The sequence below is a fragment of the Rhinatrema bivittatum genome, chromosome 1 (genome assembly GCF_901001135.1).
Source record: "Rhinatrema bivittatum chromosome 1, aRhiBiv1.1, whole genome shotgun sequence".
Classification (NCBI taxonomy): domain Eukaryota; kingdom Metazoa; phylum Chordata; class Amphibia; order Gymnophiona; family Rhinatrematidae; genus Rhinatrema; species Rhinatrema bivittatum.
Genome location: NC_042615.1, coordinates 621,413,370 through 621,435,370, shown reverse-complemented (window position 1 = coordinate 621,435,370; position 22,001 = coordinate 621,413,370). Strand labels below are relative to the sequence as shown.

The window sequence follows — 22,001 nt, the reverse complement described above, 5'->3', positions numbered from 1 at the left end:
ACATCAAATAAGCTGTTGGGGGGGGGTGTCAGTAACTGCATACCCCATTTGTATCTGGTGACCACTGAAGGAACTCTCTATCACCAATCTGCAAATGGCTGTGCAGCCAGCTTCATAAGGCTGCTGTGGTCAGCACACACATCCTGTGCAAGTACATCCGCAAGCATAAAAGTAGAGGATCTATGGAGAGCAGTATTGATTGGAACCCTGAGCAAGCAAGCACAGCTGTTTAGAAGTTTGAGGCTAAGCAAGACAGTCAGGAGATATAACATCAAACTGATCGTCAGCCAGAGATAATCAGCTGCATGCACAGAAAAGCCCCATCTGTGCTCACAGTGGTCGATGCTCAAGAGACTTAATCTGAAGGACATTTTATAATAGAAAGTTGTGCATATACTGAACAAAGAAAAAGGTGATATTACAGCCATTAACTTATAGGTTGATGCCACCTTGTGTTGATTGTTACATTTCAGGTTTCTACTTCTCGTTGTTACGTTAATCTTGTGTGTTCCTTGCTGGATAATACAACATAGCACTCATTCACTAGCAGTTTTCAGCTGTCTTTATTTCTACATATGAAACAGTCCCCCTTTTTCTCAACATCTCCATTTTAGGTCTTTTGAGCCTTTCAATGTAAGGTCTGTTTTGTCGGTCCTCTCAATGCCTTTATGAAGGGAGGCCCTCCAGAACTCTATACAATACTCAAGCTGGGGGTCTCACTAGAAATCTATACTAGGCCAATAATACCTCCTTTTTCCTACTGATACCTTACTTATGCAATTAAACATAGGCATCAGAATGGGGTGGGCCACCCTGCCCTGACCCTATCAACTTCTTTCAGTGGGAATCTTCACTATTTAGCCATCCCTAGATGAAATAGTTGATGCTGACACCCATGCAGTTCTCTGTCGATTTGAGTCATGCGGATGGCTGTACTCTTGCAAGACTTAGTCTGTGAGATCAACATGAGAGTAGAGGCACCAGTGCAGCTCAAACTCCTAGAAAGCAGCTCGGTACCAGCATCAGCTTTTCCAGGGAGGACTGAGAAAGACAGAAGATTGTGGGTGCATTCCCAAATACAATTATCAGATAGCAAGCCAAGCCGATTGAATGTACGGTGATAATGTTAATGAAAAATTGGCAATGAGGTAAGGGTTCTTACTCCTAATCTTATTCTGCTCTCTCTCACATGTCCACTCCCTCTCTAGCCTCTTTCATTCTCAATCTTGCATGCCCTCTCCCACTCACATCCAGCCCCCCTTCGATCTCCACAAGCTTGCAAGCCTGCCATCTTACTTGGCCATTCCTGCCAATCAATCAACTTGCCCACACAACCAGCCATAGTGCCACTCCCCCAGCCAGCCTGTCTTTAATCAGCCACTTCTTTCACACTAGACAGCCCTGCTGCCAAAGTAGGCCAACCAACTTGCCTACCTCCAACCCCACCTCAGAATGTGTGATAGCAGTAGCCAGTTTGAATGTCTTCTCCATTAAATAAGGGAAATATTTTATTTTCCCTGGGCTCCTAAATAGTTTTGGCTGGTACTCTAGTTTTTTAAATATTTTTTTTTTCACCCCAATGCTCTCTAATAAGTTTCTATAGTATGTGGATAAAGAGATTCCCTCCAGCTGGAGTAGGCAGAAGTACTGTGCTTCTTGGGACTTTCTCTTATACCATAAGAGACATCACATGTGGTGTGTCTCATGTTGAAATGCACATTTTTCTTCATCTGCCCCACTCACTGGTGTGCATAAGTATTCCTAAGTATGTTGAGTGAGCGCAATCTCCCAAATTGCTACTGCTCTTCTTAACGCTTGTATTGTGCTAAATAGCTTGTTTCTGAAGCTGGTGTGGCACAACATACAGGCCGATACAGCAAAGTTTGTGGGAGAGCGCACAGGCCAGTGTCCTGTGCGTGCGATTCAGTAAACTAAAATATTTAAATTAGGGCTGGCGGTAAAAAGAGGCGCTAGGGACACTAGCGCATCCCTAGCACCTCTTTTTGGACAGGAGCGGTGGCTGTCAGCGGGTTTGACAGCCAACACTCAATTTTGCCAGTGTCGGTTCTCGAGCATGCTGATAGCCACGGGTTCGGAAACCGGACCCCGGCAAAATTGAGCGTCTGGTTTTCAACCCGTGGGCCGATTTTCAATTTTTTTTTAAAACTTTTTTAAACTTTCGGGACCTCTGACTTAATATCACCTTGATATTAAGTCAGAGGGTGCACAGAAAAGCAGTAAATACTGCTTTTCTGTGCACTTTCCCGGTGCCGGCAGAAATTAACGCCTACCTTTGGGTAGGCGCTAATTTCTGAAAGTAAAATGTGTGGCTCGGCTTGCTTTCTGAATCTCGTGGGAATAACTAATAGGGCCATCAACATGCATTTGCATGTTGCGGGCGCTATTAGGTGCGGGGGGGGGAACACACTATTACCTTACTGAATAAGGGGTAAAGCTAGCGCATCCAAAATGCGCGTCCAATCGCGGGTTAACAGTGCGCTCCGCACTGTACTGTATTGGCCTGCTAGTGAGATGAGTTTGGAAGTTTTTTTTAATCAGGTGAATGGTATCAAACAATTAGGAAATTTTTTGTATCTTTAAGCCACATTTTCTCTATTTATATCTCTTATTACTTGATAATCTCTTTTTCCATACAGGGTAGAAAATAGTCCCTTAGGCTTAACACTTTTGCTGCTAGTACTGTTTTTATTGTTTTCTCCTTTACTGCTGCCTGTCTGTCAAGATTTTATTGGTTGGCCTGGGAATGAATAATATCCTATAATTTACACTATGAATGTAAGAATGAATGACAACGGTAAAAGTAAAGTAATAATCTGTCCGTGGAAGCTGAAGAGTGAAGCTTGATTGGGTTGGCTCCCCAAACCCACTAAGCATACTGTGCGATTTTCCTGTTAGTTTATGATAGGGACTGGTTACCTTCATGTCACCTGAGTTGATATTCGGAAGGTTTCCGGCTAAGCGAGAATCCTTGTTCTGGCATGCAGTGCCTTTAACCTTCCTACTCGATATGAGGCTTCTACGATGATTCATGTAATTTACAATGCTGCCAGTGTCAGCATCACCTCTCCTATTCCTTATTCAAAAAGAGCTCGTGCACTACCTGCTCATCTGCCGGTGAGTGCCCATGCACCTGCAAAACTGAGTCTCCTTGCTCAGTGCAAAGGTGGAAGGAGGAAAAGAAGCCCAACGTTTCTCGGGGGGGTGGATTTAGAAAAAGGCCGGGTATGGGGTATGACACACAGCCCCCCATCCAGCTGTGAAGACAAAACCGTGACACCCTGCACTGAAACCTCGCTTACCCCCCTGCACTGACACAGCAGAGACGTGTCACTGACGGAACTCACGCAGCGAAACGTCACGACGCAATACGACCGAGCCTCCCATGGCCACCAATCAAACGGCGAGCTGCTGGTTATTTCGGGCTCCGTCAGACGTGCGCCTCGGACGTGAGGTGGGATTTCCGGAGGTCAGGCCGGAAGCGGCTGCAGAAAGTGGCGGGGAGTCGTCGCCATGGCGCATCTGTCTGACTCTCCGGTGGAGCGGGCTCGGTAAGGTGGTCCTCGCTCTTCGCAAAACTCCAGCTTGAGAGAGAGAGAGATGGGGAGAGGCCGCGAGGATGGTGGTGCTTCTCGGGTTTCGTTATGGGAGTTCGGTGTCAACTCTGTGCTGGTCCCCGGGGCTCTCCCTTGGACCCTTGCTTATGGTGGAACCGGGAGAGAATAGGCCGCGACCTCTTGTCGTTCTTTGAGGCTGAGCCGTCGCCGGCGTATAGTAGGTTCCTGGGGAGGAGAGTCATTCTGGGAGAGAGTCTCTTGGAGTGCTGAGCTGGGCCCATTGAAATGGGTGATCTGCATAAAGCTGATACGAGGTTTACTCCTTGGGAAGAGTCCTGACGTGCCCAGCCCTCCCCTAGAGCCGTGGTGTGTGGATTAAATGGTAAGCGCTGATTTAGGGGGCAAGCCGGAACAGCTGAACGCAGCTCGGTGCCGACCCTTTTTGCCTTTGCTGGGCGGTGGCTCTATGCGTCTTGTTACTGGAGCGATGGTGAGGTGGATATCCGAATGGAGCTCATTAGGGTGCTTTTTTTTTTTCTTGTCTGTAGCTATAAGTTATTGCTTATATAACTGTTTTAGTGCCATTAGATGTATCATTCATACGTTATGGATGTAGCACTGTGCAATTAGGTTTAAAAGGCCATTCCTTCTCTGTAGAGCTTAGTCTGTTCAAGGCATAAATAGGACAGATAAGTCTTTGGTAGTTAAACAAAGATATGGATGATGTTTAGATTTTAAAAGCAGCCTCAAAAAAGCTGAATTTTTAGGCTGGCTTTGAATAAGGTGTGAGAGCACAATATCTCAATTTGGGAAAACAATTCTAAACATACAGTACAGCAAGGTGGAAACCCCAAAAAATTCATTAAGTCCTTTGTCCTTTAACATACCTCATGGCATTCTGGGGAATAGCTAATGCATTCTTTTATATGGGATTTGCATGCACCCATGCTAATTTTAGCACTGGCTTTTATTTCTGTTTTAGCATGCATTTTTAGGAATTAAAACCCCTGTTAAATACCAGAGTTAACTTACTCTAGAAAAATGTATGCTAAAATGGGTAAAAACATGATTAATGTTAGCGAGCCTTATTATATTAGCCCCTACTTTGATTCCCTATCCATCACTTCTACACACTGTTCAGATTTCTCTTACTCGCCTACAAGTGCACTTGCCCTGCAGTTCCTAATTTCCTTTCCTTTAATAGTTCTCTACTACATCTCTATGCACACCACTCACTGAGCAAGGCATTCTTATCTACACCCTTCTCAGCTGGAAATTTAGCTCCTGGTTTGAGCAGGCATAAAACTTACCTCACATTTCTGATGGCCATTTTATACTGTTGCTGTGCCCATTGTGGTAGTGTCTAGCTGCTGTATCCAGTAAGACAGAAGCACTAGAACAATTTGGTCATTAGAAGTGCAGATTTACTCTCTCAGTCCTGGGAGTTTAACTTCCAGTGTAAGCTCTTGAGGTGGGCAACTACAGGTAAATAGTACACCAGAGCTGTGCATCCTGACTTTGGTGTACTATTTTAATTGTAGCTGCCCACCCCAGGGAGTTTACACTTTGTTCAACTAGCTGTAAGTGTGCATTCCAGAGTGCAAATTCTTGCAACCAAGGCCATTTTGGCAATGTAAAATCAAAGCATAAGCTCTTTTGGGTGGGAGCCTACAGCTAGCTTAAAGCCTAAACTCTCAGCGGGGCGGGGGGAGGGGCATCTATAGCTGAAAAGGATGCTATAATGCATACTGTTTAGCTGAAGGTACCAGTTCCAGAGAGCTTATGTTTTGTATAGCTGTGGGTGCAAACCCAAGAGAGCTTATGGTAGAAATAGAACTCATTTTTTGGTCTGAAATGGAGTAAACTTGCTGTGGCCAGTGTGATTAAAAAAAACCAGCTACCATATGGGCACAGTAATAGAATATTGAGGCCACCAGAAATGAACATAAGACATGCCATACTGGGTCAGACCAAGGGTCCATCAAGCCCAGCTTTCTGTGTCAAACAGTGGCCGTTACAAGTACCTGGCAAATACCCAAACATTAAATAGATACCAAGCTACTATTCCTTATTGGTTGATAGCAGTTTTGGACTTCTGTAAGAACTTAACCAAACCTTTTTCAAACCCAGTTACACTGACTGCTGTAACAACATCCAGTGGCAATGAATTCCAGAGCTTAACTATGCATGGAGTGAGAATTTTCTCAGACAAGTTTTAAATGAGCCTCTTGCTAACTTCATGGAGTGCTCCCTTGTCCTTCTGTTATCAGAATAAATAACCAATTTACATTTACCTGTTCAAGTCCTTTCATGGTTTTGTAGACTTCTATCGTATCCCCCCTCAGCCTTCTCTTCTCCAAGCTGAATAGCCCTAACCTCTTTAGCTTTTCCTTGGAGAGGAACTGTCCATACACTTTATCATTTTGGTCACCCTTCTCTGTACTTTCTCCAATGCAGCAATTAAAATTGCACAGTATTCAAGATGCGGTGTCACCATGGAGCAATGCAGAGGCATTATGACATCCACATATTTATTTGCCACGCACTTTCCTAAACATTTTTGACTGCCACAGTACATTGAGCCAATTGATTTCAAATTATTATCCACTATGATGCCTAGATCTCGTTCCTGGGTGGTAGCTCCTAATATGGAACCTAACATTGTATAGCTATAGCAAGGGTTATTTTTCCCTGTATGCATCACCTCTTGTCCAGCTAAATTTCATTTGCCATTTGTATGCAGTCTTCCAACCTCACAAGGTCCTCCTGTAGTTTATCACAATCCGCTTGAGATTTAACTGCTCTGCATAATTTTGTATCATCTGAAAATTTGATCACATCGCTTGTTGTATCCCTTTCCAGCTCATTTATAAATATATTAAAAAGCACCAGTCCAAGTACAGATCCCTGAAGCACTCCACTGTTTACCTTTTTCCACTGTGAAAATAGACCAATTAATGCTACTGTTTCCTGTCTTTTAACCAGTTTGCAAGCCACAAAAGGACATTGCCACCTATCCCTTGACTTTTTAGTTTTCTTAGAAGCCTCTCATGAGGGACTTTGTTGAACGCCTTCTGAAAATCCACATAGACCATATCTACTGGTTCACCTTTGTCTGTGTTTATTCACCCCTTCAAGAAATTGTAGGTGATCTGTGTGGCAAGACTTCCCTTGGGTAAACCCATGCTGGCTGTATCCCATTCAACCATGTCTGTCTAAATTTTGAGATTTTATTCTTTATAACTTACTCCACCTCAGGTCAAGGAGTTAACCTGAAAATCCACAATGTATGTTAGTGTTTTAAAACAGGAGTAAGGAGATAAGTGCTTGAAGTTGGAAGAAGTGTGACAAAATGGCCTTGCAAAGATTAGCACTGGGCATCCCAACTTGGGCACAATCTCACATGCAAGGCTGCTTGGGCAAGGCATGCCAACTAAAAGCAAAGGGTAAACGCTCTAGAATGGGTAACTACAGCTATTGGAGATGCACAGCATCCCTGTTTGGCTGTAGGTGCTTGCCTAGGAGAGCTTACATTTTATTTCACTTGGCTTGCCTTACCTAAATGGCCTTGCATGCAAGATTGTGCCCAAATCAGGAATCCTAGCACCAGACTTGCAAATAAAATCATTTGGCCGCACACCTTCCAGCTTAAAGCAATTACCTCTTTACACCTGTTTTTACCTCTTTTCTGTCAGCTCGATACAGTAAAGTGGGGCCGCGGTTACCCCGCTCCTAACCCGCTTTCTACTCACTTTCCGGCCGCGTTAGCCCTTCCTGCAATACACTATCCCCTTTAACCCATCCTTTCCGCCTCTTTAAATCCCCGGGTAACCCCTTCCGCACGCGGCATGTATATCAGATGTAAACGATCGAATTAGCTATTACCTCCCATACAGTAACGTGCGCCCTGACTATCGCTATTTTACCCTGCCATTTTGCCCCGCGTTTAACCTGCTAACTTACCGCCTACCCTTACCCCTGCGTTAGAGGCAGGGGTAATGGTAGACGGCAAATTTTCCCCCCAAAAGGAAACCTCTAAAAACCTAAAATACCCTCCTCCCGAAGCGACTCGACATTACTTTGTGTTTTCTTACCTTTTGTTGCTTTTCAGCCCCTTCCCTTCTCTGCCGCCCTCCGGAGGGGGCAGCTGGCGGCGAAAGCGGCTCGCAGCGGTCCCCCCCCCCCCCCCCCCCCCCCCCCCGCGCAGGTCCCGGTTCTCCTGGCTCGGCAACAGCAGTACAACAGCTAGGGCTCCATCCGGCTTGCAGTGTCCCTCCCCCCCCCCCCCCCCCCCCCCCCCCCCCCCACGCGCAGGTCCCGGTTCTCCTGGCTTGGCGTGAACTGCCCTCTCTGGCACGAGCGAAGCGAAGCCTTCTTTTGTTGGCCGGAGCACTCCGGCCAATGAAAGCACATAGACGGGCGCGCGTGATGCACGCCGTGACATCACGTGCGTGCGTGGCGCGTGACAACACGGCATGCGTCACGCGTGCCCGTCTATGTGCTTTCATTGGCCGGAGCGCCCGTCGATTTGGGCGGCAGAGAAGGGAAGGGGCTGAAAAGCAACAAAAGGTAAGTTGGCACATATCGAGCCGCTTCGGGAGGAGGGGATTTTCGGTTTTTAGGTTTTCCTGGGTTAAAGTTGGGATCCACTTCCTGGTGCCTGTCATTTCAAATGTCATTTGAAATGACAGGCACCAGCGCACCCAGGATACTGTATAGGCGCTGTATTAAGCGCCTATACAGTAAAATGGGTTGCGCGGGCCTAACGCTTCCCCTAACGCTTTGCATACGCGGCTTGCATTTGCAAGCAATTTAAATAGAGTATCGAGCGCTATGTGATCAGAACAGTGCGTGGGGCAAACGAGGGTGTACCCGGCACTGCCGCACTCTTTCTAACACGGCCTTACTGTATTGACCCGTGTATTAGTGTGGATTTTTCATGTTAACATGCATTTGTGTGGCTTTTTCCCTCGTGTTTTGCATCCCATTTGCTTACTGTATCGGGTGGAGACCTCTGTTTTTAATGCTTGTACTAAATACCCATGCTAAAACAACTCCAGTTTTAGCACAGGTTTTATTACATCAGCCCTGTAGTAACATAAAAGGGGTTGTGTGTAGGCATGGCAACAATGGTGGAAAATAAGTGGAGGTGTAGCCTAGTGGTTAGAGCAGTGGGCTATGAAGTAGGAGACCAGGGTTCAAGTCCCACTGTTGCTCCTTGTGACCTTGGGCAAGTCACTTTACCCTTCATTGCCTCAGGTACAAACTGAATGTATTTGAATGTAATCCACTTTGAAGTGCTGAAAAAGTGGAATATAAATCATAAAAAGTCATTCAGCTAATTTTTAAATAAAACATAGTGATGAGTCAGTGAGGAGCAAGCTATATATACACACACACATATGCAAGCTTTAACTGACAAACACTTATGGACACATGTTTTACAACCTTGATCGCTATTTCTACTTATACACCACCTTTCCAGTCCAAAGGACAGCCCAAATTGGCTGTGAGGTCTTTTGGATGTACCTACAGTTAGTCATTAAGTTCCTGGATGTAATAAATGATTGCTTCAGGGAGCAATTGGTTCAAGAACCAACAAGAGAGGGAGCTATTTTAGATTTAATTCTTAGTGGAACGCAGGACTTGGTGAGAGAGGTAACATGGTGGGGCCACTTGGCAACAGTGATCATAACATGATCAAATTTAAGCTAATAACTGGAAGGGGGACAATAAGTAAACCTGCAGATCTAACACTAAATTTTAAAAAGGGAAACTTTGATAAAATGAGAAAAATAGAAAAAAACTGAAAGGTGCAGCTGCAAAGGTTAAGTGTTCAACAGGCATGGACATTGTTTAAAAATACAATCCTAGAGGCGCAGTCCATATGTATTCCGCGCATTAAAGGTGGAAGGAAGGCAAAACGATTACCGTCATGGTTAAAAGGTGAGGTGAAAGAGGCTATTTTAGCCAAAAAAAAATCCTTCAAAATTGGAAGAAGGATCCATCTGAAGAAAATAGGATAAAACATAAGCATTGTCAAGTTAAGTGTAAAACAAGACAGGCGAAGAGAGAATTTGAAATGAAATTGGCCATAGAGGCAAAAACTCATAATAAAAACTTTTTTAAATATATCCAAAGCAAGAAACCTGAGGGAGTCAGTTGGACCATTAGATGACAGAGAGGGTTAAAGGAGCTCTTAGGGAAGATAAGGCCATTGCAGAAAGACTAAATGAATTCTTTGCCTCCGTGTTTACTAATGAGGATGCTGGGGAGATACCAGTTCCGGAGATGGTTTTCAGGGGTGATGAGTCAGACGAACTGAACGAAATCACTGTGAACCTGGAAGATATAGTAGGCCAGATTGACAAACTAAAGAGTAGAAAATCACCTGGACCGGATGGTATGCATCCTAGGGTTCTGAAGGAACTAAAAAATGAAATTTCTGATCTATTAGTTAAAATTTGTAACCTATCATTAAAATCATCCATTGTACCTGAGGACTGGAGGGTGGCCAATGTAACCCCAATATTTAAAAAAGGCTCCAGGGGTGATCCGGGTAACTATAGACCTCTGACTTCAGTGCCGGGAAAAATAGAAACTATTCTCAAGAACAAAATTGTAAAGCATATAGAAAGACATAGTTTAATGGAACATAGTCAACATGGATTTACCCAAGGGAAGTCTTGCCTAACAAATCTGCTTCATTTTTTTGAAGGGGGTTAATAAACATGTGGATAAAGGTGAACCGGTAGATGAGGTGTGTGTGTGATACAAAATTATTCAGAGTAGTTAAATCACAAGCAGACTGATACATTGCAGGAGGACCTTGCAAGACTTGAAGATTGGGCATCCAAATGGCAGATGAAATTTAATGTGGACAAGTGCAAGGTGTTGCATATAGGGAAAAATAACCGTTGCTGTAGTTACATGATGTTATGTTCCATATTAGGAGCTATCACCCAGGAAAAAGTTCTAGGCATCATAGTGGATAATACTTTAAAATCGTCGGCTCAGTGTGCTGCAGCAGTCAAAAAAGCAAATAGAATGGTAGAAATTATTAGGAAGGGAATGGTTAATAGAACGGAAAATGTCATAATGCCTCTGTCACTCCATGGTGAGACCACATCTTGAATACTGTGTACAATTCTGGTCACCGCATCTCAAAAAAGATATAGTTGCGATAGAGAAGGTACAGAGAAGGGCAACCAAAATGATAAAGGGGATGGAACAGCTTCCCTATGAGGAAAGGCTGAAGAGTTTAGGGCTGTTCAGCTTGGAGAAGAGACGGCTGAGGGGGATATGAGAGAGGTCTTTAAGATCACGAGAAATCTTGAACGAGTAGATGTGACTCTGTTATTTTCACTTTCGAATAATAGGACTAGGGGGCATTCCATGAAGTTAGCAAGTAGCACATTTAAGCGGAGAAAATTCTTTCACTCAACGCAAAATAAAGCTCTGGAATTTGTTGCTAGAGGATGTGGTTAGTGCAGTTAGTGTAGCTGGGTTCAAAAAAGGTTTGGATAAGTTCTTGGAGGAGAAGTCCATTAATGGCTATTAATCAATTTTACTTAGGGAATAGCCACTGCTATTAATTGCATCAGGAGCATGGGATCTTCTTAGTGTTTGGGTAATTGCCAGGTTCTTGTGGCCTGGTTTTGGCCTCTGTTGGAAACAGGATGCTGGGCTTGATGGACCCTTGGTCTGACCCAGCATGGCATGTTCTTATGTATGGTTGGTACAGTTCAGGAAGAGCTTGCTTGCTGTTGGACCTATTTTGGAATTAGCTTCCTGAAAGTCTGCACCTTCAGCAATGTTTTAAGACCTTTAAGAAGGCTCTTTAAACACCTTTGTGAACAATGTTTTATTTATTTTAACCAGTGAGCATTGTATCTCTGCAGTCCTAAGATCAGTTATTAACATATTTTGTCCTTTTTGGTTAATGTTGACAATTCCTTAGTGTTTTATGTAGATTTGTCTATTTCATTTTTTATTTGGTTATTTTGTTTTACTTGTTTTTACAATATTAGTGGGTTTTTTTTGTTGGCTGTCCAAGTGTCTATTTTTTATGATTCAGTGTTATATTGTAAGCTGCTTAGTGTATTAGATTATGCAGCATAAATGTAGGCTACTGCTATTTGTTTGCTTATCTATATACAATATAGTGCATATAAACACACAAAAATAATATATAATCTTTCAAATTTTAAGGTAGTAAAACTAATCCAGTATAAACATAGCAGCAATTGCAGCTGGACTCTTGTGCTGAAACTCCAGCATGCCATAGCTTCATGAAGCCTCAACTGATGGCACCAGAAACAGATCCTGTTGGGCAAGGTGTTTCTTACTAATATACAGCTCGATACTGTAACGTGCAGTTGAAGATTTCCCGTCTGTAACGTGCTCGGAGCGCACAATTCGGACGCATAAAGCGATCCAGCGATACAGTCTCCAGTTTCACGCGTCCTTAGCGCTTCTTAAAACAGACGCATTACCCTTTCCGCACGCAGCATGTATATATGTAAATGAACGAATTAGCTGTATAATGAAGGAATTAGCTATTCCCCTACGATACTGTGACGCGCGCTCAGATTATCTCCTTTGTAACCTGCTATTTTGCCGCGGCCTTAACGTGTTAGTTTACCGCTACCCTCTACGTGGTGTTAGTGTGGTGTTAGAAAATTAAAACGGGAATAAAGTGTAAAAACATTGCTTACCTGCCCTGGCCCCGTCCGGTCTCCGGTGCAGCCCCAGTCCTCCCGAAGCAAAAAAACAAACAAAACCGAAAAAGTAGCAAGGCTCGGGCCTGCTACGGTAGTCCCTTCTCCTCTCCTCCCGATTTCGGCGTTCAAGGCCCCGTCCGGTCTCCGGTGCAGCCCCAGTCCTGTCCCCTCCTCCCGAAGCGCAAAAAAAAAAAACCCGAAAAAGTAGCAAGGCTCGGGCCTGCTACGGTAGTCCCTTCTCCCTTCCTCCCGATTTTGGCGCTCAAGGCGGCCGGGTGGGCGTGCATTCATCCAGGCACATGCCGTGACGTCACGGCATGTGACTGCCTTGAGCGCTAAAATGAATGCACGGGCGTTCATTCACTGCCGGCGGGGGCCGTGCATTCATCCAGGCAGAGGGAGCCGGAGGCCGTTTTCGCCACCGGCTCCCTCTGCCTGGATGAATGCACGCCCACCCGGCTGCCTTGAGCGCCGAAATCGGGAGGAGAGGAGAAGGGAGAAGGGACTACCGTAGCAGGCCCGAGCCTTGCTACTTTTTCGGTTTTGTTTTGGTTTTTTTTGGTTTTTTTGCTTCGGGAGGAGGGGACCGGACGGGGCTGCAGGAGACCAGACTGGGGCTGCACCAGAGACCGGACGGGGCCAGGGCAGGTAAGCGGGGGCTGGGGGAAAGTTTGCTGAGCATCGGAGAACATAACTGTCCACTTCCTGGTACCTGTCATTTGAAATGACATTTGAAATAACAGATACCAGCGCGACCGTGAAGCGTTAGGCCCGCGAACCCAGGATACTGTATAGGCGCTCTATACAGTAAAATGGGTTGCGCGGGCCTAACGCTTGCCTAAGGCTTCGCAGCCGCGGCATGCATTTGCATGCAATTAGAAGAGTATCGAGCGCTAAGTGAAGAGAACTGTGCGTGCGGGGAACGAGGGTGCGCCTGACACTGCCGCACTGTTTCTACCGCGGTCTTAGAGTATCGATCTGATAGTAAATGGCAGCAGAGCTCAACCAAAATGGCCCATCCAGTTTACAGTTCAAGCTGGATAGATGTAAAATTCCCATATGCAACCCAACTCTCCCTTCCCCACCTTTGCTAGTAAGCTATTTTAGTTTTTACCATCTTCCACTTAAAGCATAAAAAGGAGCCTGAGTGATTTATTACAAAATTTTATAATAATCACACACCACAAACTACATAAACTACTATACTGTTTTAAATCCAATGAATCAAAATATCAAAAGAAACAGTAAATACACAAATTTATTATTTGTTGCATTTTGAGTATTGTATAAGAGTATCTAAATAGACAGACTTTCTATTTACACATCACCTAACATACTTGTTTAAAAACACAATGCAGTAGTTAACTATACTTGCAGATATTAGGATAGTTTTGTTAATGCCAACTAATAGTCATAGACTACAAAATGTATTGCTTTCAATCACAATGAAAGCATATTCTTGCAGAATCTTTACAGGGTACACTTCTTAAGGCTCATCTGTGGTCAAAAGATGTAACTATAATACTTGAGTAAGTTCTTTTATAACAAAATCAATTTAGAAAATAAAGTACAAATGCTTGGCACTTATCCACCACTAAAAAGACTGCCATGTAATGGCAGATAATGCTTAAAGCAGCTTCTTTAAAGTTGAAACATTCCTTCATTTAACTTTAAGCTTATACTGTTTCATATTTGGCCTCAGCATTCTATTTTATCTCTCCCCACTGCATTCTGTGTTTCAAATTCTCCTGACACTGCACCGTTTCAGCATATCATACCTGCCTCAGGGGAACTTCTTATCTTTTGTGGACTTGTCTGCGTATCTCTCCGAAAATGGATAGAATAAAATGTCGCATTTTTGAGGAAGGTATGCAGACTAATCAAACCTGTTTTGAGGCAGCTTATTCATATGTTTCACCTAGTGCAGAATACTGTTCTTTGTAATGAAAAAAGTACTTCTAAAAAAAATGCCAGCTTAAGTTATCCTCTCAATTGATCCAAAGTGCCAGGTATGCACTGCAGTACCATTCCAGTAGAAGCAAAGATCCAGAACTAACTGTGGAGGTCTCAAACTATGGCCAGAGCTGCAGCTGAATGACTGACTCTGTAAGAAATGACTTGGGAGGTATTTTCAAAAGGATTAAAAGCAGTTTTTGAAAGCCCATTAACATGTATAAAACCTCCTTAAATTACTTCCTTGATGTTTTGTAAGTGTTGAATGCATTCTGGAAGTACTACTCATGAAGTATGAATAGAACTGCTCTATACTCTGTTATGATTTGAATGTATGAACAGATTTATATGGAGTTGGATGTTATGATATAATGCAGCTAGTCTGACCAATAAATACTTGTAACAAAATACAAACTTGCAGTTTAGGAAGACTTGTTAACTGTGACTGGATATTAACCCTCATCAAGTTGGATGCATAAATACTCATGTAACGTCTGCAGCTGGTGCCCAACTGCAGCTCACAGTTTGAGCTGTGCCCAGGACCCTAATTCTTTGTATATTTTGCCTTTATTGGTGGGGCAAGAGCAAAGGGTCACCTGATGCAGATGTGAATGCTGACTACTTGGGGACTTGTTCCATTTAAAACCGGATTCTTTTGTGAATTGTTACCCCCATTTATTTCAGAACTGAGTTCTGTGAGAACTTGCGCACAATTTTGCATGATTGAGTAATAACTTCGATTAAGCACAAGAGAGACAAACAGAAGATAAGTGAGCTCAATATGGTGGAAGGCAGTGAGCAGAGAATTAGCCCTGATACCCTGACACTTTGTACAAGACGTTTCCAAGGTGATAATTGCTGCTATAGATCTTAAGTTGGAGACATCTGAACACTCTACTGATGTCATTGCATCTATGGACTTGAAATTTACAGAGATTGCCAGAAAAACTTACTGATCTGGAAATGTGCATAGCATCTAATGAAAGTGTTGAGCAGTCACTGGATTTAAAGGCAACAGCATTGGAACAGACCACAGCAGACAAATTAGAGGACTTAAATTAATTGTCAAAACAATATAAAAGTTCTGTACATCTCAGAATATATAGGAAGCTAAATGTATAATTGACTTTCATAGTGCTTAAATTGGACAGAACAGATTCCAATATTAAGTTTTGAGAGAGTTCACCATAAGGCAGGGATGGCCAACTCTGGTCCTCAAGATCCACAAACAGGTCAGGTTTTCAGGATATTCTTGATGACTGTGCATGAGAGTTGCATACGATGGAGGCAGTACATGCAAATCTCTCTCATGCATAGTCATGGGTATCCTGAAAACCTGCCCTCATGGGAAACCTGGATCCTGTCCAAGGCCTATAATGGCACATGTTTTGAATTTCATGGACATAAGTGCATGCTGAAACAGGGGAGTAAGATCCTCATTTTTAAACACTCTTTGGTGAAAGTTGAAGCTAAGAGGAAGGAAATTGCACCAGAAAAAAAACTTACCTAGCCAAGTTGAAGGTACTAACAGCCAAAATTATACTTTTGACAAGGCTTCCAAAGCATTTGTGGATGCACATGTGTGAAACTGCATTGAATGTGGTTAACTGTTAACAACTCTTCTGCATTGTGTTGGGGATTGATTGAGAAAAGGAATTAAACAAAAAAGCAATGCTTCTGATTTTTGTTCTGTTGTGGGATTGAATTGCCCAGCTGTTGAAGTTTCAAGTGTTGATTGCGATATGAGGAAGGTGGATCCACTCTATAACAAGTGCATCACTGACTAAGAGAAAGTTAATGCTTTTGATGCTAAAATTGCAGCTTTCTTATTGTTTAGACAGGTGGATCCAGAACATGTGGGTTATGCACCTCTAACAGCAGATAGAGATTGAGAAAAGCTGACATCCCAGAATATATCTAAATACGTTAGGTTATTAGAATTTTTCAAATAGACGTAAATGGTACCGATTCATAAATCATGAGTAAGTGACTCTCATACCATCCCGCAAGCTTTTCGGCAATATCTGCTCTCAAGCTGCATTAGGGATCCTCTTTAATCATTGGTCACTATTTTACCCATGTGTTTTCAATTTGTATTTTGCTTATTTTGTTTTCTTTTTTCTTTTTAAGTAAAAATTTTGACAGATACTTCCCTTTCGAGAATCAATGTCCATGGAGGGTACAACCCTTCCAAATAGTTTATGCAGTCCAGAGTACAGTTAGACGTGCACGTTTCGCGTCCTGTGCTGCTTCAGGAACCTGTCTGACTGTATTTGCGTGTGCCAAATTGTCTTCGGTTACACTTCAATGTAGCCTCGCGAACGTGAACTTTTCTTCGTCGCGGTCCGGGAGAAAATCTGGCACACGCAAATACAGTCAGACAGGTTATTATTATAACAATAGATATTATTATATTATAACATTATATTAATAATAATTAACATTATTATAAACATTAATGTAATTTTTAGATAATGTAATTTTTAGATAATGTAATTTTTAGATTATAATGTAATTTAGTAATGTATAAAAATAATTAACATTATTAACATTATTATTATAACAATAGATATTGTTGAGTTCGTTGGTTCACAAATAACGGTTGAGTCTATCAAATATATCCCAGAATATATACCATACTCCTGCAGTGACAGCCTGCCAGTATTCTCACACTTCTACCATCTGCTGGAGATCTCCCTACTGAGGATTGCTTAAAGTTTTCAGGAGAAAAGAAGAAATAAGATTAATTTGCCCCACTCTCCTGTGGTGATACATATGTTTCCTCCCTCAGTTGAGAATTCCTGAGGTGATATATTGGATTTTCCCTCATGAGTGCCTTGGTCCGGTAATTTTCAGCCAGCATTGACTTAGCTGTAAAAGACAGCTGAAAGGCAAGCGGGTGTGGTAGTGACTGTATATGCCCTCTCCCCTGCAGCCGGAGATGGATTCTGTTCTCGACCAGAATGGGCTGAGTTCAGATAACAAGATTTTTTTTGTAGGATTTCTCCTTCCTCCGATCTCTGTGCCCAGCGTGCCGATCCAATGTTTGTTCCCACCTCCAAGGGAATTTAGGCAACATGGGCAGCCTGGTGAGTTGAGCAGCCCTTTTGGGCTAGGCCCCACTCTTAGGTTTATCACTGTGCACTGCATGGTAGGCAGCAGCAGAGTTTTTTGTGCTTTTTCCTGCGCATTAGGCTGCCCTCTTCTGGACTGTCAGTTCATGCAAATGCATCTAGCTGTGAGCCAAGTTTTTGGATGCTTAGTTGGGTGCCTGCTTGAGTGCCCAGTTGGTAGCAGCATCTATTTTGAGGCGCATGCTTACCTATACGCACAATCTGAGCAGCATTGAGGGCATTCCTTTCATCCAAGGCAGCTCAGAGCGCAGGCTCGGCTAGTGGAACCCACAAGCCTCTCAAAGGTGTCACCCTGCCCCTGGGAACAGGAGATAGGGGGCTGAAATCATGTTAGACCACTGGGTCCTGGAGGGGATACAAGATATGTGCTGGAGTTTCACAGTGTTCCTCAGGACATGTTCATGGTGTCTCCCTTCCACTTCCCGCAGAAGAGAGGCAGTGGAGTGTACATTGTCGGTTCCTCAGTCTAAGGACTGTGGTTCCAGGCACATGTCTCAAGGAAATACAAGCAGATATTCCGTTTTAATTTTGGTGTGTCCAAGGAGGGAGGGCTCTTTTTGTCCCATCCTGGATCTCAACCATAATTTGTGGGTGACTTGTTTTCACATGGAAACCATGCGCTATGTAATAGTGGCCTTTCAGTTGGGAGTTTGACATCCTTGGATCTATCCAAGGAATACCTACATATTCCCATCTGGCTAGAGCATAGTTTTTTCTATTTGCAGTTTTGGGATGTCATCGTTTTGAGTGCTGCCTTTGTTTTGGTCTGGCCACTGCCCTAGAACTTTCCAATGTTATGGTGGTGGTGGCAGCAGAGTTGAGAGAGTGGAATTCTGGTACAATGTACTTGGGCGAGTAACTGATTCAGGCCAAGACTCTGGAAGAGAGCCTGCTGCTGTCATGTAAGCTGATCTCCTTGTTGCAGGAGTTCAGTTTGGTGGTGAACCTGGCCATGAACAGTCTTCAGCCATCTCATTCACTAGAGTATCTGTGTTTAGTTAGACATGAAGCAGGGTAGGATGTTCCTGCCAGAGGGTTGTATTCAGAAGTTGATGGCGCAGGTGTGTTTATTGATAGGACCACGCTGTCTGGCATATTGTTTATCTACAAGTGCTCTGGCGGTGACCCTGGAAGTGGGGCAAGGGCTCATGCATCCTCTTCAGCACACTCTGCTGTCTTGTTGGAGCCCACGGTCTCAAGACTATTTGATTCGGTTCACCTGCTGATGGAGGTCTGCACTCACCTGTAGTGGTGGTTAAAGGCAGATCTGAGAAAAGGAGCTTCTCTAAGCTCACTGGACTGGCTGGTACTCATGCCGGATGCAAGCCTCCAAGGGTGGGGGGTTTGCTCTTAGGAGCTGACAACGCAATGCTTGCGGTATGGCGACAGGTTGCAGGGTCGTTCTTTGTTCGGTTAAGATCCCACTCATTTTGGAATTTTTGCAGGACAGATTGAATAAAGGGTTGGTCCTTTAATTCCTTAAAAGTACAGGTAGCGGCTCTTGCCTGTTTCAGGGGTCAGGTGAATGGTGGACCCTTGTCGGCTCATCCAGATGTGACCCGTTTCTTGAAAGGAGTGAAACATCTATTCTCTCTTGCCGTTATCAGTGCCGTTGTGGAGTCTTAATCTGGTTTTGGATTTCTTAGCATGCCTTACTTTTTGACCGATGCGGAATCTTTCCTTGCAGTTATTGACCTTGAAAACCTGTTTCTTGTGGCAATTTGTTCTGCATGTAGAGTATCAGAGCTGCAGGCTCTGTCTTGTCAGGAGCTATTCCTTCAAGTGACTCAGGGAGCGATACAGCTGTGTGTACTGTTCTTCCTTTTTTGTTAAAAAGTGATCTCGGATTTTCACTTGAATCAGTTTCCTTGCTGATCCTGGATAGGGAGAGATGCGGAGGAATATCACCTGTTGTGACCCTTGGATGTCAAGAGAAGTATTGAGGTATCTGGAAGTTTCTAAACTTCTCAGGAAGACAGATTGCCTGTTTGTCCACCACGTGGAAGTAAATGGGATGAGCCGACTTCGCTGGCTACAATAGCTCTCTGGATTAAGGAGGTAGTCATGGCAGCATATGTGGATGCTGAGCAGCCATTGCCTAGTCAGGTGAGGGCTCATTCCATTAGAGCTCAGGCAGTGTCATGGGTGGAAGCTAGATTGTCTCCCGTCTACATTTGGTGAGCTGTGACGTGGTCCTCCTCCTTTACACACCTTTTCCAGGTGTTATCTGGATGTGCAGGCCCAGGAGGATACAGCCTTTGCACATGCAACTTTTTTTTGTAAACTTATATTTTTATTGCAAGAAGAAAACAAATAACAGAATATAATAAATATTTCTTAACCCCACATGACTTCAGTATCTCTTTTGAGCTCAATATGGTACAACCCTGAAGCTTATTCATCTAAACATATGATCATACTACAACCCCCCTCCCCCCACACAAAAAAGGTGATCTAAATAACACATTGCATAGTAGTACCAAGTACCATCAGGCTCTACGCAATGAGTTTCCCCGCAAAGCTCATGCTGCTGTGAGCAAATTGGGGGCTTAATTCAGTAAAGCTTTTTTTCCCATTCTGTGTATGGGAAAACAGATTAGTGAATCAGGCCCTGGGTGTTTCCAGCAGCATATCCCAGACTATAAATACTCAAATATAGTATGGGAATCAACCAAGCTTCTTATGGTTTGCCCAAGATATAAATGGGCCCCATATCCTCTGGAATCTAGCCATGTTGTGATTCTTTAACACTGATAGCTGATAAAGGGAGCAAATCTTCTCCATTCACAAAAGGACTGACTCTTTTTTTTTTTTTTGAAGGGATAGCTCTGGATTTCCAATGTGCTGCTAACTCACAGCGTGCTGTTATAAATATGAGGTGGACTAAGCTACTTTTATCAGCATGGAGCTGGATAGGTAAATTTAGTACACACTCAGGTGTAGATATCTACACTCATTTATCCCCCAAAACTGAGATTTTAGGGCACTCCCCCCACATGTGGAAAAAGGAACCCCTCTTATCACATCCTGTCCAACATAAATCATCCCTCTGAAGATAGGCCCTATGAATTCTTATGGGTGTGAGATGCCATGGTAACTATCTTAACTATTCTCAGTGTAGCCGCAAAGGAACCCTAAGTATTAAAAAAAAACAAAAAAAAAAAAACCCCAAAAAACCAAAACTGTCCCATTGTCCTCTGACAGAACAATTCAGGTCTTGCTCCCATGCTTTGACAAATGCAGACATATCCACCAGGTCTGCATTAAGATACTTATATAAACAGGAGATCAGGACAGTCATTCTATCGACTTGATCACACCAGCATTCAAATTATGTTCTACCCAGGGATAAGTTGGTTTTTTTTTGTTGGTTTTTCCCATTCCCTCCACTATCATGAAGCGGCGAATTTGGAGATATGGGGGGTAATTGAAACCTGTCTTTAAGGGTGGAAAAGGCTAAAAAGGTGCCTGATTCCCAGAGCTGACCAATTCGGGTGAGCCCTTTCCCTGCCCATGAGAAGAATGAGGTAGCATCCACCCCACTGGAAAGGAGAGATTATGCTGAATGGCAGAGCTAAAAAAAACCCAAAAAACTCCCAAGAACCCACCAGTCTTGCTCAATCTCAAAGTAGCTATAGCAGGGGGTAAACTTCAGGTGGTAGTAGCCAACTCTCCCGTACCTGCCATAGCATCGCCCATAAAGGCATTTTACCAACGATGGCTTGTTCCAATATCACCCAAGGCTTAGGTTCTCCCTTTTTATTGCAATCAGATATTGCTCTGAGCTGTGCTGCTGCATAGTACCAGTCAAGGTGAGGTACTCCTAAACCCCCCTTCAATTTGGCCTGTACATGATATTCCTAGCAATTCTAGGGGATCTGCGCTTCCAGACGAATGCAAAAAGTCGCTGTTGCCACTGCTTTAACATAGCTGAGGTTAGATAAATAGGCAGGGACTGAAATAGGTAACAAATTCTTGGCAAAGCATTCATTTTTATGGAAGCAATTCTGCCAGACCAGGAGTCCAAATCATGGAAGATTTTGATAAGAGGAAGTTTATAATAAAGTTTAAATAGTGCATCTAAATTATTACTAATATGAACCCCAAGGTATTCGATCTTCCGAGATGCCCACCTGAAAGGAAAAGCTTGCTTCAGCCGAGAGAGAAACATCAGCAGGGCTGAAAGCATTCAACAGCTCAGATTTCTCTAGTTTTAATTTGAATCCTGATACTTTGCTAAACTCTTGCAAAATATTCACCGCTCCTGCCAGCAACACCTCTGGGAAGGTCAATGTAAACAATGTTGTCTGCAAAAGGACATTTTGTAATCAACCCCTCTCATTGCCACCCCCTGTACTACAGGAGAGTTACATATCCGCATAGCAAAGGGTTCTAAAAACAAGGCAAAAAGCAATGGGGATAAAGGGCAGCCTTGCTGAGTTCCTTGTTGGATCTTGAAAGAGTCCAAATAAAAGCCATTAACCTTTACCCTTGCCATTTGGAGCACTGTATAGCTGTTTTAACCTGCATGTGCAGTTTTGACTGTATCGTGGGCAGCCTCCCGCCCTGTTCTGGAAAGCTTTGGGACATCCCACTTGTTCTAGATCCACATGTCT

General features: G+C 43.5%; 1 protein-coding gene across 1 annotated transcript in view; it reads left to right on the top strand.

Moving 5' to 3' along the window:
• Positions 1 to 3,421: 3,421 nt before the first annotated feature.
• Positions 3,422 to 22,001, top strand: part of SRP19 (signal recognition particle 19) — a 32,593-nt gene continuing 14,013 nt past the window's right edge. Inside the window, exon 1 of the mRNA XM_029571593.1 lies at positions 3,422 to 3,569. Coding sequence (XP_029427453.1) covers positions 3,532 to 3,569 — 38 coding nt within the window. The 5' untranslated portion in view covers positions 3,422 to 3,531. The remainder of the gene's footprint in view (positions 3,570 to 22,001) is intronic.